General features: G+C 35.0%; 1 protein-coding gene across 1 annotated transcript in view; it reads right to left on the bottom strand.

Annotated features, from left to right (window-relative positions):
• The window catches only part of Wdr41 (WD repeat domain 41), a 47,480-nt gene extending 27,515 nt beyond the window's left edge, over positions 1 to 19,965 (bottom strand). The window contains exons 1-3 of the mRNA XM_076857108.2: positions 19,682 to 19,965; positions 14,809 to 14,924; positions 3,275 to 3,323 (exon numbers count right to left, since the gene is read on the bottom strand). Coding sequence (XP_076713223.1) covers positions 3,275 to 3,323; positions 14,809 to 14,924; positions 19,682 to 19,732 — 216 coding nt within the window. The 5' untranslated portion in view covers positions 19,733 to 19,965. The remainder of the gene's footprint in view (positions 1 to 3,274; positions 3,324 to 14,808; positions 14,925 to 19,681) is intronic.
• Between the last annotated feature and the right edge of the window lie 272 nt (positions 19,966 to 20,237).

Below are 20,237 nucleotides of genomic sequence, written 5' to 3'. Positions count from 1 at the left end.
ATATGTGAGGCACGGGGTTCAATTCTCAGCACCACATATAAAGTTCATCAACAACTTTAAAAAAAAAGAAACATAAAATACACATATATTCTGTTTAAAATTACTTATTCAAGACATAATTTTAGGGTTGGAGATGTGACTCAGTGGTAGAGTGCTTGCCTAGCACACACAAGGCCCCAGGTTCAATCCCCAGCACCACAAAAACAAAAACAAAATGAATCAATAAATATATCATAGCTTAAAAAAAGACAAAACTTGAGTTAAAACAATTGAACAGAATCTAAACAAGTGCTGAGAGAAAAGCAAAAGATAATTTTGATAATTTTCTAATGAAAAATGCCAACTGTAGCAATATTTTATAGAGAATTTAAAGGAATATCCTTTCCTATGATTTTAAGAATTGTGTAAATGAAGCAAATATAATAAGCAATTTAATCTGTATAAAAACAACAGAAAGTCATTATTATCCATGTATGTTATCTAACTCTATATAGTTATGAGTTGTGGAAGAAAATAATGTGTGTGTATATGTGTATATGCACTGACTAACCACTTATAGTTAGTTTCCACTCCATTTAACACCAGCCTCTATTCCCACCCATTCAATGTCTACCTCCATTAGTCTACCATTGATTTCCCAAGAAACAAACATACAAAAATAAAATGTAAATATAATATAAATTGCAAATCTTTCAAGGTTGCAGGATTTCATGAATGTGGTGAAAGTACAAGTGGATCTCTATATCTACTAGTTCTGTATCCATGGATTCAACCAAATAAAAAACAGTTGGAGGACTCATTTACACACCCAAAAAATATTTTGTACTAAAAATATTTTTAAAAATTGTGTCTGTACTAAACATGTATAAACTTTTATTTCTTGTCCTTATTACTTAAATACAATGTAAGGAGTATTTATATAGCATTTACATACAACCTAGAGATGATTTAAAGAACATGAGTTTAGTATAAGAATACATATTTTATATGTATGTATGTATATATATTCTAAACCATTTTATGAGGGACTTGAACATCCATGGATTTTTGGTATGGGAAAGGAGGGCTGGAACCAATCCCTCATAGATATTGGGAAACTGTAATGTTAAATAGCAGTTTTTTGTTGTTGTTTTTTTTTTAAATAACTTATTTTATTTATTTATCTTTTTTTTTGCTTTATTTTTTTTATTGGTTGTTCAAAACATTACAAAGCTCTTGACATATCATATTTCATACATTAGATTCAAGTGGGTTATGAACTCCCATTTTTACCCCAAATACAGATTGCAGAATCACATCGGGTTCCCCCTTATTTATTTATCTATCTATCTATTTATTTATATATTTTTATGTGGTGCTGAGATTGAACCCAGGGCCTCACATGTGCTAAGCGAGCGCTCTACTGCTGAGCCACAACCCCAGCCCAAAGAGTTGTTTTAATCATAGGCAAAGTCACTAAAAAAAACTAACACGGATCTGATAGACTAGATAACAACAAAATAAATGTAAGTGAAGAAAAATACTAAGAGAATAATTTGAGAAACAAAGGATCAGGAAGAGAAGCCTGGGGGAAACCTGGTGAAGCCTTATATATTTTGAAAAAAAAATTCCTTTCATTCTATTAAAGTCAAACACGAGAAGAATGCTATATTATGCTATCATACAATACTAAAATAAAAACTGTGGCTCTCACAAAAATCAATACTTGATTCATTCTGGAAGTCAATGCATAGTTGCTGATGATCTTTGTTCAACAAGATTAAAACTTTTTTATAATTGCCATTCTGACTGGAATGAGATGGAATCGCAGTGTAGTTTTAATTTGCATTTCTCTAATTGCTAGAGATATTGGACATTTTTTCATATATTTTTGACTATTGGTATTTCTTCTTCTGTGAAGTACCTATTCAGTTCCTTTGGTCACTTATTGATTGATTATTTTTTGTTGTTGTTATTGCTATTAAGTATTTTGAGTTCTTAGTATAACCTGGAAATTAGTGCTGTATCTGAGGTACAGGTGGTAAAGACACTCTCTCATTCCGTAGGCTCTCTGTTCAATGTTCTTGATTGTTTCCTTTGCAATGAATAAGTTTTTAGTTTGATACCATCCCATTTATTGGTTCTTGATTGTACTTCTTGTGCTTTAGTAGACTTGTTGAGGAAGTCATTTCCTAAGCCAACATGATATAGGGCTGGGCCTACTTTTTCTTCTAATAAACTCAGGGTCTCTGGTCTAACTCCAGTCAGAATGGCAACTATCAAGAGTACAAGTAACAATAAATGTTGATGAGGATGTGGGGAGAAAGGTTCTCTCATTTATTGAGAAAGGAGGGACTGCAAATTGGTGCAACCACTATGGAAAGTAGTATGGAGATTCCTTAGAAAACTTGGAATAGAACCAACATTTGATCCAATTATCCCATACTCGGTCTATACCCAAAGGATTTAAAATCAGCACACTTCAGTGATACAGCTACATCAATGTTTACAGCAGCTCAATTCATAATAGCCAAACTATAGAACCAACCTAGATGCCCTTCAACAGATGAATGGATAAAGAAAATTATATATATATACACACACACACACACACACACACACACACACACAACGGAATATTATCAGGCATTAAGAATGATTTTTATGGCATTTGCTGGTAAATGGACAGAACTGGAGAATATCGTGCTAAGTGAAATAAGCCAATCCCCAAAACCAAAGGCCAAATGTTCTCTCTGATAATGTGGATGCTAACCCACAACAACTGTGCATAGGGAGGGGAAAAACAGAAGTCCATTGGATTAGACAAAGGGAAACGAAAGGAAGGGATGGGGAGGAGAATAAGAAGGACAATAGAATTAATCAGACATAACTTTCCTACCCTTGTATTTGAATATACAACCAGGGTAAGTCCATAACATGTAGAATCACAAGAATGGGATCCTAAATAGAATAAGTCATACTCCATGTATTATAATATGCCAAAATACATCCTACTATTGTGTAAAACTAAAAAGGGCAAATAAAAAAATAAATTAATTCTAAAAAAGGTTAAGACTTATTTTTAAAAAACAGCAATTATTTCTCATGAAAACTTGCCCTCTTTACTATGAAATATTGGTCCTGTTAAATGAAATTATCCAAGTAGGCCTTTTCAAATATTGATTAGTATCAAATGACAATGTTATGCAAATATACCCATTATAGTATTTATATTTTAATACACAACTATATTGTCATATATTTATTACATGATTAATATATAATCAATACAAACCTGGGCATTCCAAATGACTACAATTCCATCATCCCCAGCAGATGCAAATCTAGTTAGAGGGAAAAAAAAGTCAAGAAAAAAAAATCACTGATGAAATTTGATTGCCAAATTAACTAGGAACTATCAGGTCTTATCAACACTATTTTACTCACTAATATTAATGAAGAATAGGTTCTTTAAGCTAATTTAACAAATATCTGTAAAATACCTTCAAAGTTCGATGCCAAGTAGTAAGGATCCAAAGATTAAACCACATTTATAGGGCTACAAAAAATAACCTGTTAGAAATGTAAACATGAGGTTATACATAATAGATGACCTCTGAAGTCATTCCTTGCTTTATAAATCTATGGGGTTTTTTTTTTGTTGTTGTTTGTTTGTTTAGTGCTGGGGATTGAACCCATGTAAAGTCTATGATTTTAATAAACTTCTGAATAATGAAATAAAACTAAGAAGAACAGCTTCACTGACAGGAAATAACAGTCCAGGCAGGGATAGAACAGAATCATGTCCTTAGTTTCATCTATTATTTTCTCTGTAAAGGTATTTTAACCCTATTACTTCAAGGCAAGAGTTTTCCTTTGTTTATCTTGGCTCCTTGGTCTTTCTACAAAAGTTGGGTTCTTGGTTTGGAAAGCTTGAGGTTTATTTTGTGTTGGCAGTTTTTAACAGAGATTCTTGAAATTCAAAGAGGTAAAAGAAAGTTGTCTCATGGCGTGAAAAAAGAGTTGTGATAAACTCTGTTATTATCTTACTTTACCTCCCATTCTCACTATATAAATATAAGAATAATAATCTACATTCTGTAGAGTAAAAGGCATCCTTAACACAAATAATTGTCAAGAAAATAATCTGTCAAACAGGATTATTCATCATAGAAACTATTGTAACAAGATAAAAAAAACCAAGCATTAAACTAACATGCTGGTATTAAAAAAACTCAAACTTTAAGCATGTCAATGTTATTAATTATGTAGAACACAAGTTTATAAATGAATTTTAACGACTCAGAATCAGTTCAAAGTTGTCCCCCAAATATCACTTTCATCCACTTGAATTCAGATTTGATTTTTTGAATAAGAGAAAGAGGTGGTAGTATAGACAGCTGTGGGATGCCACTCATGACTTATTTGAGTTTATCTGAGCATCTTCGTTTGACCTTGAGCCAGGGAGATTTAGGTTTGGCATTGCAAACTATTTTGTGACTCCTCCCACTCAATGGATTGCACAATGCATGTGACCTCTGTCTTTGCTCAGCTAGGGAGACCGCTCTCTGAAGTGGGGCGTAACCTGTTGGAAACTCGACAGACCACCTCCTACCTAATGACAAAGAACATTCCATGGAAAACTTTTGAAGCTTCCCCCATATAAATAAAGCAAGCGTGGGCTCTCTTGCTCTCTTTCCAGTGTGGAAGCATGATCCCTAAATGGAAGAGCCATCCCACCCCCGCTTTCTAAAATTATTTCCTGTGTCCTGTGGTTTCTTTGCCGTTTTCTCTTTCTTAGCTTTTATTTCACAGTCAGCCCACTTCACAGAAAGGAACCCCAAATTTCACTGCCGGCACGGGATGTGGGCAAAAGACAGCCAGCTATGAACTGAATATACCTGGCCTCTTAGAGTTCATAACCATTAACAAATGATATTCTAGCAACAACTATGACATTTACAAAATTTGTTGTATGTACTTCCCTGCAAGATGATTAATGGGTTTCGCAAATCTGGGTATGCCTTAAATGTCTCCATTTAAGTGAACATTGTTGGTTGGACACATATCATTAAGAGAAAAGTACAGAACACAGAAATCACTTTGTTCCTACAAGAGCTTCAATTCTTGTAGGAACTTATGTATCTCATGTTACCCCCGACATGAGACACATAAATTCTCATGATTTCAGTCATGTAACACCTTCTTTAACACTCCAAACTGTGCTTCAAATTGAAAATTCTCATACTGTTTTTAACTTTCCTTTCTAACTGTTGTCTTCACTGGTTCGGATAAGTTCCATACTCATTTCAAAACTCTACAATTAGATCTCCTACTGTTAGAGCTAAGAGGTTACCCTGGAAATAGATTTGTCAAACACAGTGAGATGGAGCCGATCAATAATTCTTTAATACAACACTATATTTTTAATGGCAAGGACCTTAAGGCTTTTCATTTAACTAGCTAGAAACCACACAAAGGGTTCATTTTAAATTCACGCCTCACATTCATGTTTATTTCAAAATGTAAGAGATAAAAGATCTGATTAAAAAGAAAAATGATCATTTTAAGTTAAAAAAATAATTTCCTATGTTTAATGACATACATTTTCTGAATCCAAATACTAAACAGTGCCTTGAGTATCAAAAGTAGTCACTGGAAGTAAATCTTTAATAACTTACGTTTCTGAGCCTATTGATTTCTTTTTATTTGTATAGTAACGGCATGGAAGGCAGCACTCAGGTCTTGAGTTTTCTTTGGTATAAAACATCAATTTCTATTGATTCTTTAAACTCTCATAATTGCTTTTCTCCCGTTTAGAAGGCTGTAGGTTTAAAATACATACTTTTTTCTAACCCTGCTTTTTAACTTCTCATTATTGTTTTATCATGTTTGAATCTAACAATGAGAGATGGGTTCACAATGAAAGATAACAACCAAGAGTTTAGAAACGAATTACAGAGCACTCCACCTCAAATTTTAATTCAATCAATAGGGAACAAAAGTTAAATCTAAACAATGCTCAATAGTAATGCATGAAATCACAGCCAATTTTTTATTGTTCAGAGGTCAATTACCCAGCTGGTAGCTTACTCAGGCCTTTCAATTTTCACACACACACACACACACACACACACACACACACATTTTATATCCTCTCATGGTTGACTTTAAAATATATATATATTTTTTTCTCTCCTCCTTGGTTGCCTTTTTTTATTTTTTAGTCATTTCAGTATTTATTGATATTGCCTCCAAACAGGAAACATAAATAAAGCTTTACAATGCAAACCAGTATGACTTAGCTACATATTAGTATCTCTCATAAAAGAATTCATAAATGGTTAGGAGATCATTCATGGATTACAATTAGCCCTCTTAAAATGAAGAATAACTAAAAACTGATGCACTATCTCAGCCATGTACAACCAGATTCTAGTCAGCCAAGCACATCTCCCTATCAAACAAATGAAAATTCAACTCAATAATTCCTAGTAAGATATATTGTAACTGCTGAAAGAAAGTAATGAAATATAAAAAAATTTAAAAAAAAATAAAATGTCAGTAGGGTTTAAGCTATTTAGTGAAGGGAAGAATGGTGACTATATACATTGCCATAATATTTTATATACTGATATTTCAAAACAATACTCTAATGGAATCCAAAGACTTAAAGCCTCAATATAAGATTTTGAGAAAAATGTTTCTTTATTGTTTAGCACAAAATGTATTGATTGAAAAAAATAAAGTATTCAGTGAAATTCTGCACTAGGTTTAGGGAAATTTAAGAAGAATAATATGTGACTCTTGCCTTGAGCTCTCAAAATGTACTATATTTCAACAAATCTAAGATATCAGTGTGTAAAACACTCTCTATAATTATGTACCAATAAGGAAAAAATGCTGCCAATTATACTGAAAGATACCATCGATGAGATAACATGTCCAAATTTTAGAGATATTAAAAATTAAGAAACAATGTGCTTTTTGGAACAAAACATAGTAATTACCATATTTATTAATCTTCATGACACTTTACAGTCTAACAAATTTCTGATTATCTCTGGTAGGTTTAAGGTGCTAAAGACATGCTTGTCAAATGAATAAAGGCATGAATAAGCAAATACTTAAGTGTTACAGAGCTCTGTAAAATAGAATCCTTAATGGCATTAATGTAACATCATTTTTTCCTTTATCATTATTAATGGGTCAATATATTATTACAACAAAAATAGAAATTAAAAACTTTTAAACCCAGAATCCCACCACACAAAAAATAAAATCTTTTTATTTTTTCTATATTCCCATCTAATTCCTATGTATATCCTTTAAGTTTCATCTTGAAACCAAGTTTTTAAAAATACTCTTTGAGTCTGTACAAATCACACACACACACACACACACACACACACACACAAGAAAAATTACATGCATGAAAAACAAGTTTAACAAGGAGAGGAGCAGTTTAACAAAGACCTATTGCAGACCTTCTACAATGTTCCATCTTTTCTTCTACTAATTATGAGAATTTATTGAGTCAATGAGTAAATTTATTGACTCATTCATTCAAGAAATACTAATTAAGCACTAATTGTATATATGCTATATTCTGAAAATAAGGACCAATAAGAAATGGTTCTTGCTCTATGAAAATTCAGTCTAACATTATCAGTGATACTACCAGATCTAGATCAAGAGTCTACTGAGAATTTTCACAATAATTTCAATTTTCAGAAATAATTTCCCTAAACACCTTTTTGAACATCTTAGAGTACTCTTATCCTTGCCAATTGTGTGCTGAAAGTACAACAGAGTTTCACAAAGATTTGTATAAAATAAAATGGTTTCACAAATAAATTCTATGTCTATTACTTAAATGCTCATTTAATAGTTATTACTCATGTGAAGGCATTTCAATTAAGACAAAGGTCCTACAAATTCAAATATAATCTTAAAGGATATAATAAAAATATATTTATACTACTCAATACATGCATAACTGTAAACTACTGGAAAAATCAAAATAGAACATGATTATGGCAGTCCCAGAGGTTAACTTTCTAACTAATCCCCCAGTACTAATGCGTTATTAAATTAAAATGTTATATTTTACAATAAAATAAAATTGAAAAAATGCTGTTATCAGAAAACAGACAAAACTGAAAAATAACACAATTTCCATTTAAAAATTATTTTCATTTGTATGCTAGAATTACTTGAAGGAAATTACAAAAGTATGCAGCTAGAGACTTATAAGAGAAGTTGAAGAGAACTTTAAAGCATTTTCAGGAGTCATAGATATCGATTCCACTGATTCTTTCATTAGAATTACTTGAACTTAAAACTTTTTTTCCATGATTAAGAAAATTTATTATGTGGGCTGGGGATGTAGATCAGTGGCAGCACATTTGCTTGGCATGTGCAAGGCCCTGGATTTGATCCCCAGCATTGCAAAAAAGAAAATGCATTATGTTAACACAAGTCTCATTCTCTGCCCCACTATGTAGGTAAGAGAATGAATTGGACTAGCCTCTTCTGAGAATTCTCTAAGGATCTGTCTGTGAATACAGAGAGAACATTGTGGTCTGTTCTTATTTTTGAGGCAAGCCTACATCTAAGTAGGAGGCTTCCAACTGTACAGCTGTACCCAGTGATTCAGTGAATGAGTCTACCTACCTCACGGTGAGGCATAGCAAACCCACTGTGATTGTTTATCAAAGTCAGGTCCTTTAATCTAACTTTTTATCAGTTAATTTTTTTTTAGCTATTACTTTATTAAGCTGATGTTATGCCTACCTGTGTGATTCCTGTTTCTGTTCTCAATCAATTCTGTCCTCAAAAGGAAACAGGTGTTTCACCATTGAATACTTGGAACATTACTATCAAAAATTTTTTATTTCATACTGAAACAAAATACCTTTTAAATCAGCAATTTAATTTCCTCAAAACCAAAAAAAAGTTTTTAAACTTTTCTTTATGGAGAATTTAACATATACAAAAATGGAGACACTATTTAACTGTACATTAAAAACAATAATATAATATCTGTCTTATATGATGTAGTATAATTATAATAAAAATCTCCCATGTACTCACAACCTGTCTTTAATATCTATCAAATGATGGACAATACTGTTTCATTTGTCCCCCACCCAATGCCTCTTCAGCAGATTATTCTGAAGCACATCAGAGCCAATGTTACCTCATTTCATCAGTAAACATTTCAGGGTACAAACACTCATAAAAACTCTTTTTTTTAAAATATTTTTTTTAGTTGTAGATGGACACAATACCTTTATTTTATTTATTTTTAGGTGGTTCTGAGGACCAAAACCAGTGCCTCACAAATGCCAGATGAGCATGCTACAGCTAAGCCACAAACCCAACCCCATAAAGACTCTTATATCACCTTTAAAGTTAACATTTACTTCATTAATGTTACCACCCAGTGATGAAATTTTCCTGATTGTTTCATAAGTTTTAAAACAGCTTATTAGAAATAGGATTCAAATAAAGTCTATATATTGCAATTAGCTGATGTATTTCTATAGTCTCTTTTATTTTTATTGACAGTTTCCATATATATTTTCCTTGCAATTTATTTATTGGAAAAAGGTTATCTGTCACGTAGAGTTCTTATAGTCTGTTCCTGGTCTGTTCTGAATTCTTGTGCTGGTTAGTTTCCCCATTTAGTGTCATTTAACATACACCTCTGTCCCCCCTGTGTTTTTAGAAGACTGATAATTTGATCAGACTCAAATTTGACTTTTTGGTAAAACCATATAATTGGCAGTTTATAAACTCCTTCAGGAATTGTAACTGCTGTCAGTCTTTGTATTTGTGTGTGATATTAATATCCATCAAAATCATTACCTAAATTTATTTCACTTGAAATGATTAAGAGTATGCAATCTCCAAATACACCATTCTAATATAAGAATTATTTTCAGCAAAAGGCAGCTGAGAAAAAGACATAGACTGTGCTCTCTACCCTCCCCATATTCATGGAAAACAGAACAAAAATCACCCTTGTGAACATGCTCTCTCCCACCTCATTTCCCATAGCAGGAAGGGCATACCAACCTCATCACTGGAGATGAGATAGCACCGAGAAAAAGTCTGCACAAACAAACCTTACTAACTGGCCCTTATCTACTATTAGTTTTCCCCATATATTTGCCTTCTCACAATTTGCCACTGCAAGACACTCAAAAGACCCTTCCTTCATGTTATTACTTCTCTATAAATTGATTGCTCTCTTGTTAAGATGCTATCTAAGCCCACGTTTTAAGTACACCTTTGAGTTAAAGGAGAATTTAACATATACAAAAATTCTCAAAATAAAAAAGTTTGGAGATATATCTCAGTGGCAAAGCACCCTGGATTCACTCCCCAGTACCAAAAAGGAAAAAAAAAATTAAGTAGCACTACTCACACCTATAGAAGTATAGTAGATCCAAAGATGTACCTTCTAGATTCCCGTTCAAGACAGGAATAGCTGCCCAACTGTGAAGAATGCAGTTATCTGACTGCCTCCAGCTGATGACTTCAAGATCCATTTCAGCTTTCAAGTCAAAAATCATACTAGCTCACTGGGGTTCCAGGCAATGGGAGTTAAGCAAGATGATAGAAGCCAGGGGCACATTCTTCCTAGAGGATTCTCAGCAAACGTACAAAGGCCTAGTTATTTCCATACATACAAGAACTTCATTCAGGGGTAATCCTTCCTCCATCGTGGGCTATCAGAGACTGTGACATCTGGATCAGAGTCTGACATAGCTCCCCCATCCCCATCCTGCCTCCTTCCTTCTTTCACTGCCACTTCTCTCTAATAGACCTTTTGCATACTTAATTCCATTTTAGTGTCTGCTTCCCAGGAATTAGAAGAATCTATGTCATCTTGACTACTGATCTCTATTCTCTAAAGGTTAGCATAGGAGAAAGAATATTCTTCAGAATATCTTCTTGCTGGGGCTGGGGCTCAGTGGTAGAGCGCCTGCCTCACACATGTGAGGCACTGATTTGGATCCTCAGCACCACATAAAAAATAAATAAAGATATTATGTCCATCTATGACTAAAAAAAAAAAAAAAAAGATGAAGCACGCTGTTTTCAATGGATTATCAAACTATACTGTGTTGACTGTCTTGTGAATGTACAGCTCCACCAGCCACCCTAGAGGCATGTTTGTTCTCCAGTCTGGCACTTCATGGGTCATCTGATTCTTTTCCAGTCATGATCACCATCCTACATAACCTTGTATGTTTCCTGGAGGAGCAAGGAATGGTCAAATAAGCAACAGAGAAAACTATTCTTAAAATGTGTTATGAACTCAGTTTAGTTTAATGTGTCAAATGCTAGAGTATTACATACAATTTTAGCACAGTCCATTTTTTGGAAGACTCTTGCTGAGGCTTAGCCTTCTTTAGTGATCTCCCAATCAATATGACCCTCACTTCATGTTCAAAAAATACTAAAGAAGAAAAGAAAAGGCAGCTGTATGTTAGGTTATACAGGATTTATTTGGTATCTTCAAAAACCAATCTGAGAAAATTTTCCACTCACTGATTTTAGCTGAGCCACCGAGAAAACAAGAAAATCCTTCTGCAAAATTTTCAATAAAATGATATTATCTAAAGACCTGAAGCGTGAAACCTGGATTACAACTGCTGATCAAAAAAAAAAAAAAAAAAAAAAACCCAGAATATAATGCCTACAAAACTAAATGAAAATATAAAAAGTATAATGATATAAACTTTATTTTAAAACAAGAAATGTAGTTCTATAATTTTTTATATTTTTAGTATTAGATGAACACAGTACTTTATTTTTGTAGTTATTTTTATGTGGTGCTGAGGATCAAACCCAGTGCCTCACTAGTGGTAGGCAAGCGCTCTACCACTAAGCTACAGACCCAGCCCTGGTTCTATGATTTGATAATGTATTAATAATGTACATGTACAATAGTAAAGATAATTCAAAACTATCTAAACATTCCATCAACATGCAAAATTATGTGTTAATTTAAAAATTTAAGAATGGAAAACATCAAGCTTTTACTTCTCTTCATAATAAATATTTAGTATATATAGATTTTCTTATGTTTGTCTTGTAGCTTATGTTCAAGAATGACTCTTTTAGTTCTTTTTTTTACTATAAAATTAAATTTTTTTAAAGCAAAACAAGGAGTGAAAGTTCTATAGGTCTGCAACTGAAATATTTCACAACTAGTTATATATAAATTTGATACAGTAATGACATGTAAAATTAATTAAACATTGTTCATGAAATCATATCATCACTGTAATGCAAAAACCAAAAGGCTTTTTCATCTATTGTAGACATTTAAATTCAATGTAGTAGATAGCAAACATGGCCACAAATTATTTCCTCTTCCTATATCCACCATTTACAATAGGACTTAGTTGCTCCTCCCGTCAAAAGGAGAATTTATTTACCTACTCAGTGAATTTAAGTCAACTCCAGACTTCCTTCAGCCAATGAAATGGCAGCAAGCAGACATGAAAAGTGTCTGACTTGAGGGGTTGCCTTCCTGCTGGCATTAGAACTCCATGAACACTGGATGAACAAGGACATGATGACAGAAGGCAGTTCCCCAGCTGGGACCACTGTAAACCAGCCAGCCCCAGCCAATCTACCAGCTGACCATGGACAGGCAAGTAAACCTGGCCAAGATCAGCTAATTCTAGTACAGATGAAGAGACTTACCCAGCCAAGCCTGACCCAAACTGGCATCCTACAGAATAATTAGCTAAATAGATGATGGTTGTTTTGTTTTAAACCAGTGTGATATCCCAAGACAATTGGTAATTGATATACTCATCTATAGTTTTTAATTTATAGAATATTTACTATATCAGTGAATAACTGATTATATATGAGCTCTACTATGGAGTAAATATAATCAAGTATCTGTCAGTCTTTGTTCAATGATATTAATTTACAAGCTGGCCTTTCCTAAAATTTATTCTTCTAACTATGCAATAAGAATAGCAAGAGGGCACTTCACAGAGGACAGCCAGCCATGAATATGGTATCTTAACAATCTATATAAAATTTAAATATCATATACATTTATTACTGAACATATACATTTATTTAACTCTCCACGACAAGATGATTTTAGGATTTCTTATGGCCTAAATATTATTGATTTTAAGAAATTATCTGGATGTTTTTCTAACTTAACAACTTATTAGGGTAAAATATGGTATAAGAAAACTTTAGGTACCCCAAATGCTATCTTTGCAGAGATGTTTAGTTTCCTGCATAAATGACCATTCGAATAAATAAACAAAATGTCTCTAAAGATATTTTTTAAAATGAATATTACCAAAAAAAAAAAAAAAACGCCTGAAAGTTGTCATACTATGTTTAACATACTGTGATTTGGTTCCCTTGCATCACAAAAAGAAAACAGTGTTGACAGGCTAATAGTAAATATGAGGTAAACCTTTTCAAGCAAAAGTTGGGAAACAAAGTGTATAATAATTTCATTGGCCTCTGGTTCCTATAAGAGAGCCTCTAAACCCTTGGAAATGTCCTAAGTGATAGGAGTTTCTTCATTATTCAGGAAGGGTGTCTTGCACTATGTCTTAGTTTATGCTATCAGGATGACTTACTGTGGGCTCTTAGATAATTTGAGAATAGGGGCTGGCCACACTGGAAAGATGAACCTTGAGTTTGGAAAGTTTGGGCTTTGTGCTTCTGCCACAGGATATCAGACTGACTTTTCAACCTCTAGTGGGGGTCTAAGATGGAAGACGAATCTGAGATTGAGTTCAAATCATGGAGTCAGTGATTCTCACAATCATGTCTATGCAATGATGCCTCAATTAAAAACTCTAGGCACTCACAGCTCAGGCAAGTTCCAGAAGGGAAACAGATGCTGAGGACATTGAGACTTTGCATTTGGGATGCTCCTAGGCCTCGCCCTATACATTTCTTCATTTGGCTGGGCCTGATTTGTACCCTTTATAACAAAAGTATAATCATAAGTGTAGGGCTTTTCTGAGTTCAGTTCCAGCTACAGCCCCAGCCCTCCACTATCATCTTTAATTCTTTAATTTTTTTTTTTGCCTTTGCTACTTTTTTTTTTTTTTTTGAGTGACTGCTATTGTAATTATTTTTAGTTCTGACTTAAACTTCTGCTATCTATTGACCTTATCTTCTTTCTGGTATTTATTTATTTAATGTCATTTGTATTTAATTACTTTGACTATGAGCTGTGCAGTTCTGGTTGTATGTGGAGTTATGTCAGATCCCACAGGTAAAAGGCACAGTCCTCTATAATATTTCCCTCACTTTAGTCACTAGCCATGATCTGGGCTCCCAGGCCACCCACACTTCTGACCAGCTGTCTACAAGTTCCTACTGTCCCTGATCCTCAAGTTGCGAAACTTAAGGATCATCTTAATGTGCAGTTGTGAACTTCAGGATCACCTTAATGTGCAGTTGTAATTCCAATCCAAATTTTAAAGTCATTCACTTCTTATAAACTAACATAAATATTTCTGATAACTCTAAAAAACAAAACAAATATAACCTCCAAATCACCAGATGTGACAAGCCGATATTGGGCAAAAAAGACTTTAGATACATAATTCCCCCAAGATGCAGAGCTCAATTTCAATTTCTACTGTTACATTTTTTTAAAATTGTTTGCATTTCTCCAATTACTAGATGGAGTTTTGAAATTTTAGAAAAGGTAGATTAATTTAATAGTGGTTATAGTTATTTTAATATAAATTGTCCTTAAAAATCTTTCTAAACAAAAACAGTTTCAATTAGACAACTGGAGTCTCTTACCTGTAGTCATCTAACTGTACCAGAAATCGTACAATATCATGATGAGCTTTCAGTACAAGCAGCTCAGTGTAGGGATTCTGAGTTTGTTCTTCACCTATTGTCTGTAGTGGAGATTTCTTATAATGGGGAAAAAAAGGCAAAAATAAAAGAGAAAGAGATAAAATGATTTATAACTGCATGATATATACTTAAGAATACAAGATTTTTAACAACCAACAATAAAAATTAATTTAAAAAAAAAAGAATACAAGATTTTTAAAAAGCATTCGACAAAGTACAGCATCCATTTATGTTCAAAACACTAGAAAAACTAGGGATAACAGAAACTTACCTCAACATTGTAAAAGCTATATATGCTAAGCCTCAGGCTAGCATCATCCTGAATGGAGAAAAACTGAAGGCATTCCCTCTAAAATCTGGAACAAGACAGGGATGCCCTCTCTCACCACTTCTATTCAATTTAGTTCTTGAAATACTGACCAGAGCAATTAGACAGAAGAAAGAAATTAAAGGCATAAAAATAGGAAAAGAAGAACTTAAATTATCACCATTTGCAGATGATATGATACTATATCTAACAGACCCAAAAGGGTCTACAAAGAAACTACTAGAACTAATAAATGAATTCAGCAAAGTGGCAGGATATAAAATCAACACGCATAAATCAAAGGCATTCCTGTATATCAGTGACAAATCTTCTGAAATGGAAATGAGGACAACCACCCCATTCACAATATCCTCAAAAAAAAATAAAATACTTGGGAATCAACCTAACAAAAGAGGTGAAAGATTTATATAATGAAAACTACAGAACCCTAAAGAGAGAAATAGAAGAAGACCTTAGAAGATGGAAAAATATACCCTGTTCATGGATAGGTAGAACTAACATCATCAAAATGGCGATATTACCCAAAGTTCTCTATAGGTTTAATGCAATGCCAATCAAAATCCAATGGCATTTCTTGTAGAAATAGAGAAAGCAATCATGAAATTCATATGGAAAAATAAAAGACCCAGAATAGCAAAAGCAATTCTAAGCAGGAAGTGTGAATCAGGTAGTATAGTGATACCAGATTTCAAACTATATTATAGAGCAATAGTAACAAAAACAGCATGGTACTGGTACCAAAACAGGTGGGTGGACCAATGGTACAGAATAGAGGACACAGAGACCAATCCACAAAACTACAACTTTCTTATATTTGATAAAGGGGCTAAAAGCATGCAATGGAGGAAGGATAGCATCTTCAACAAATGGTGCTAGGAAAACTGGAATTCCATATGCAACAAAATGAAACTGAATCCCTTTCTCTCGCCATGCACAAAAGTTAACTCAAAATGGATCAAAGAGCTTTATATCAAATCAGAGACTCTGCACCTGATAGAAGAAAAAGTTGGCTCCGATCTACATATTGTGGGGTCAGGCTCCAAATTCCTCAATAGGACACCCATAGCACAAGAGTTAATAACTAGATTCAACAAATGGGACTTACTCAAACTAAAAAGTTTTTTCTTAGCAAGAGAAACAATAAGAGAGGTAAATAGGGAGCCTACATCCTGGGAACAAATTTTTACTCCTCACACTTCAGATACAGCCCTATATCCAGAGTATACAAAGAACTCAAAGAATTAAACAATAAGATAACAAATAACCCAATCAACAAATGGGCCAAAGACCTGAACAGACATTTCTCAGAGGAGGACATACAATCAATCAACAAGTACATGAAAAAATGTTCATCATCTCTAGCAGTCAGAGAAATGCAAATCAAAACCACCCTAAGATACCATCTGACTCCAGTAAGATTAGCAGCCATTATGAAGTCAAACAACAACAAGTGCTGGTGAGAATGTGGGGAAAGGGGAAAGAGGATGTGCGGCCAATTTGGAAAGCAGAATGGAGATTCCTGGGAAAGCTGGGAATGGAACCACCATTTGACCCAGCTATTGCCCTTCTCGGACTATTCCCTGAAGACCTTAAAAGATCGTACTACAGGGATACTGCCACATGGATGTTCATAGCAGCACAATTCACAATAGCTAGACTGTGGAACCAACCCAGATGCCCTTCAATAGATGAATGGATAAAAAAAAAATGTGGCATTTATACACAATGGAGTATTATGCAGCACCAAAAAATGACAAAATCGTGGAATTTGCAGGGAAATGGATGGCATTAGAACAGATTATGCTAAGCGAAGCTAGCCTATCCCTAAAAAACAAATGCCAAATGACTTCTTTGATATAATGAGAGCAACTAAGAACAGAGCAGGGAGGAAGAGCAAGAGGAAAAGATTAACATTAAACAGAGACATGAGGTGGGAGGGAAAGGGAGAGAAAAGGGAAATTGCATGGAAATGGAAGGAGACCCTCATTGTTATACAAAATTACATTTAAGAGGTTGTGAGGGAAAAAAAAAACAAGGGAGAGAATTAAATTACAGCAGATGGGATAGAGAGAGAAGATGGGAGGGGAGGGGAGGGGGGGATAGTAGAGGATAGGAAAGGTAGCAGAATACAACAGTTAATAATATGGCATTATGTAAAAATGTGGATGTGTAACCAATGTGATTCTGCAATCTGTATACGGGGTAAAAATGGGAGTTCATAACCCACTTGAATCTAAAGTATGAAATATGATATGTCAAGAGCTATGTAATGTTTTGAACAACCAATTAAAAAAATACAAGATTTTTAAGCCATAAAAATTATGTTCTAATATCAAGTATAAATTATCCTATTATCAATTCCACATAAAACATTTTTCTTACCACAAATTAATAAATTTTATTATTTTCAAGTCACAAATTTACAAATTTATTTTATGTATATTAAATCTTAATAAACATGACTTTAAAAACTAATGGGCCAATCCAACTCAAATATTTTAGAATGAGTGTAAAACTGCAGATCAACAGTAAAATGTAGACTGAAATACCCCATTGCAAGCACTCAACACATTTGCTAATGAATAAAGGAAGGAATGAAATCATTCATGAAGGAATGAAACCATTCATATTCATGAATTCAACTCAATACTGATAAAAGATAATATTTCAGACTACTATGTGATAGGTCATATGTCAGACACTCTGCTAAGAACATGTGCATGTAACAATAATTCTTTAAGAGCAGTCTCAATGCCATTTCTGGAGTCAAATTCAGTACTAGTTCATGATAAAATCCTGTTTTTAACTTCTAAATCAAAGTTAGACAAACCTGACACTACTGACACTTGGTTTTTTGGGTTTTTTTAAATTTTTTTTTATTGTTTGTTCAAAACATTACAAAGCTCTTGACATATCATATTTCATACATTTGATTCAATTGGGTTATGAACTCCCATTTTTACCCGGTATACAGATTACAGAATCACATGGGTCTCACATCCACGTTTTACACTAGGGCAATATGTAAAAACTACTGACACTTTGAACCAGATTATCCTTTGTTGCTTAAGGCTATCCTGTTCATTTTAGGATACTTAGCAGCATCCCTGTCCCTGGTTTCTACATTTAAATGCCAACACTAAACAACCTACACTCCACATCCATTTTCTTCCCTTACTCCCTAAACTGTGACCATCATACATACATACCCTGGAGGGCAAAATCACCCTAGATTGAGACCCACTGCTTACCCTGGAAGCCTGGATACAAAGTTCTTACATAAAATTAGGTAAAATTATTAGGTTCTTATAATGTACAAATTCAAAGCAGTTACACAACTGAAGTAATTTTACACGTAGAAATGTACAAATTAACGCGTAGCAATGTTTTCTAAAAAAATCTTCACAACAGCAATTTTCTCCAATTGTTATCCAGTGTTTATCCTGTCTTCCTTTTAGCAAATGTTCAAATGAGAAAAATAAAAATGGTATAAACTGCTTCTTCCAAATGAAAGCTCAGCAGGAATGGCAAGATCGTTCAGTCAAATTATACGATTAATCAAGTAAATATCAAATTGATATATATATCATATATGGTTCAATCATCCACAATTCTTCTATAACCTGAAAGACTTCAGACTTCTGAAGAAATGTTTTCTTAAAAAAAAAAAAAAGGCAATAAACCTCAACTGCAAAGATATGAGGAAGTTAAAACCGACAAGTTAGGTCGCTTACTCAGCAACAACCAATTTTTTACTTTAGATAAATATTTCCCATGAGAAATAAAATGGAATTAAACAGAAATTCTGTTTTTGTGTGGCATATGAAATATTCCAGATCTCAACATTTTTAAGGCAGCAAAATTATTCTACTTGCATTTCAAATGTCAGTGTCATTACATTATGTGGTCTATTCAATTATCCAAGCCCCTGAAGAAAGTGTGACGATGGAACCAAACACAGATGTTAAATTAGGAAACCATATTCTTGATTTTGAAGCAGACTATTAATTGTTTTACATGGCATCCTTTAATTGGTTCTTGGGTAACCAAATCGATTTTACATCCTCTCAGCAAACGTCAGTTGACGCCGGGAGGAGGTTCCTACTCCAATACACCAAACCAGGGCGGAGCCTTCCAGTCGCCCCTGGTCCGTCTCTACTGCAGGCTGACACTTCTTACACTGAAATGAGGCGGGTTGAAGCAGCCAGACCTGAGCAGCAGGTCCCACCAGGACTGACCACCAGCTGACTCCCCAAGCTAGTCCTTAGTGACTCGGGCTACCTCTCAGGATCGCAGAGGGGCACAGCTGGCCCCCAGCCCCTGCCTGCCGCCCCGCGCCCGCGCCCCGCGGCCTCCGCAGCGTCGAGCGCACGCACGCAGGCCCCGCCCCGCCCCGCCCGGGCCAGCCCGCCGGGACCGGGAACCCGAGCTACCGCTCCGGCTAGTGTGGCCTCTCGGACGCAGGGAAAGTCGCCCGGGGTTTACCTCGGCCAGTCCCTGAGGTTCGCGGCCTCCCCCGATCAGCCATCGCAACATCCGGCCAGCGGCGGCGTCTCGCCGGGTCCAGGCCCCAGTCAGCCCGAAAACCACCCGGGCAGTGACGCAAAGGAAACACTAGTATTGGCCGCCGGAGATTAGCCTGCGGGCTTAGGAGGAGTACAGAGCGGAGAGCACAGAAGGCGTAGGAATTTTGTTCCTAAAGTGCTCCGGTACCTGACCTCGGAGGAGTAGTTTGGGGGAGCCGCCGCCAAAGCCTAGGGTTTCGGCGGCAGAGGTCCCGAGTGAGCACGCGCTAGGGCGCCGCCCGTCGGCTCCGGAGCTTGGGTAGCTCCAGCGTCCCCTGGTGGACGTGAGCGGCGCAGACACTAGAGAGCCCAGTGAGGCAGCAGGGTAGAGGGAATAGTGCCTTCCCAGTTAGGCTTTTGTATTCTTCCTTTGGTTGAGGGACCAGGAGACATCCCTGGTTTCCCAAGAGCGGGCTGGAGAAGGTGTACTGCAATAGGCTTCTGCATCTGCACGAATCTGTGTGTACACCAGAATA

Source organism: Callospermophilus lateralis, chromosome 5 (genome assembly GCF_048772815.1).
Source record: "Callospermophilus lateralis isolate mCalLat2 chromosome 5, mCalLat2.hap1, whole genome shotgun sequence".
NCBI classification, from domain to species: domain Eukaryota; kingdom Metazoa; phylum Chordata; class Mammalia; order Rodentia; family Sciuridae; genus Callospermophilus; species Callospermophilus lateralis.
Note: the sequence above shows the minus strand (reverse complement) of the source record. Positions and strands in the feature narration are given on the sequence as shown.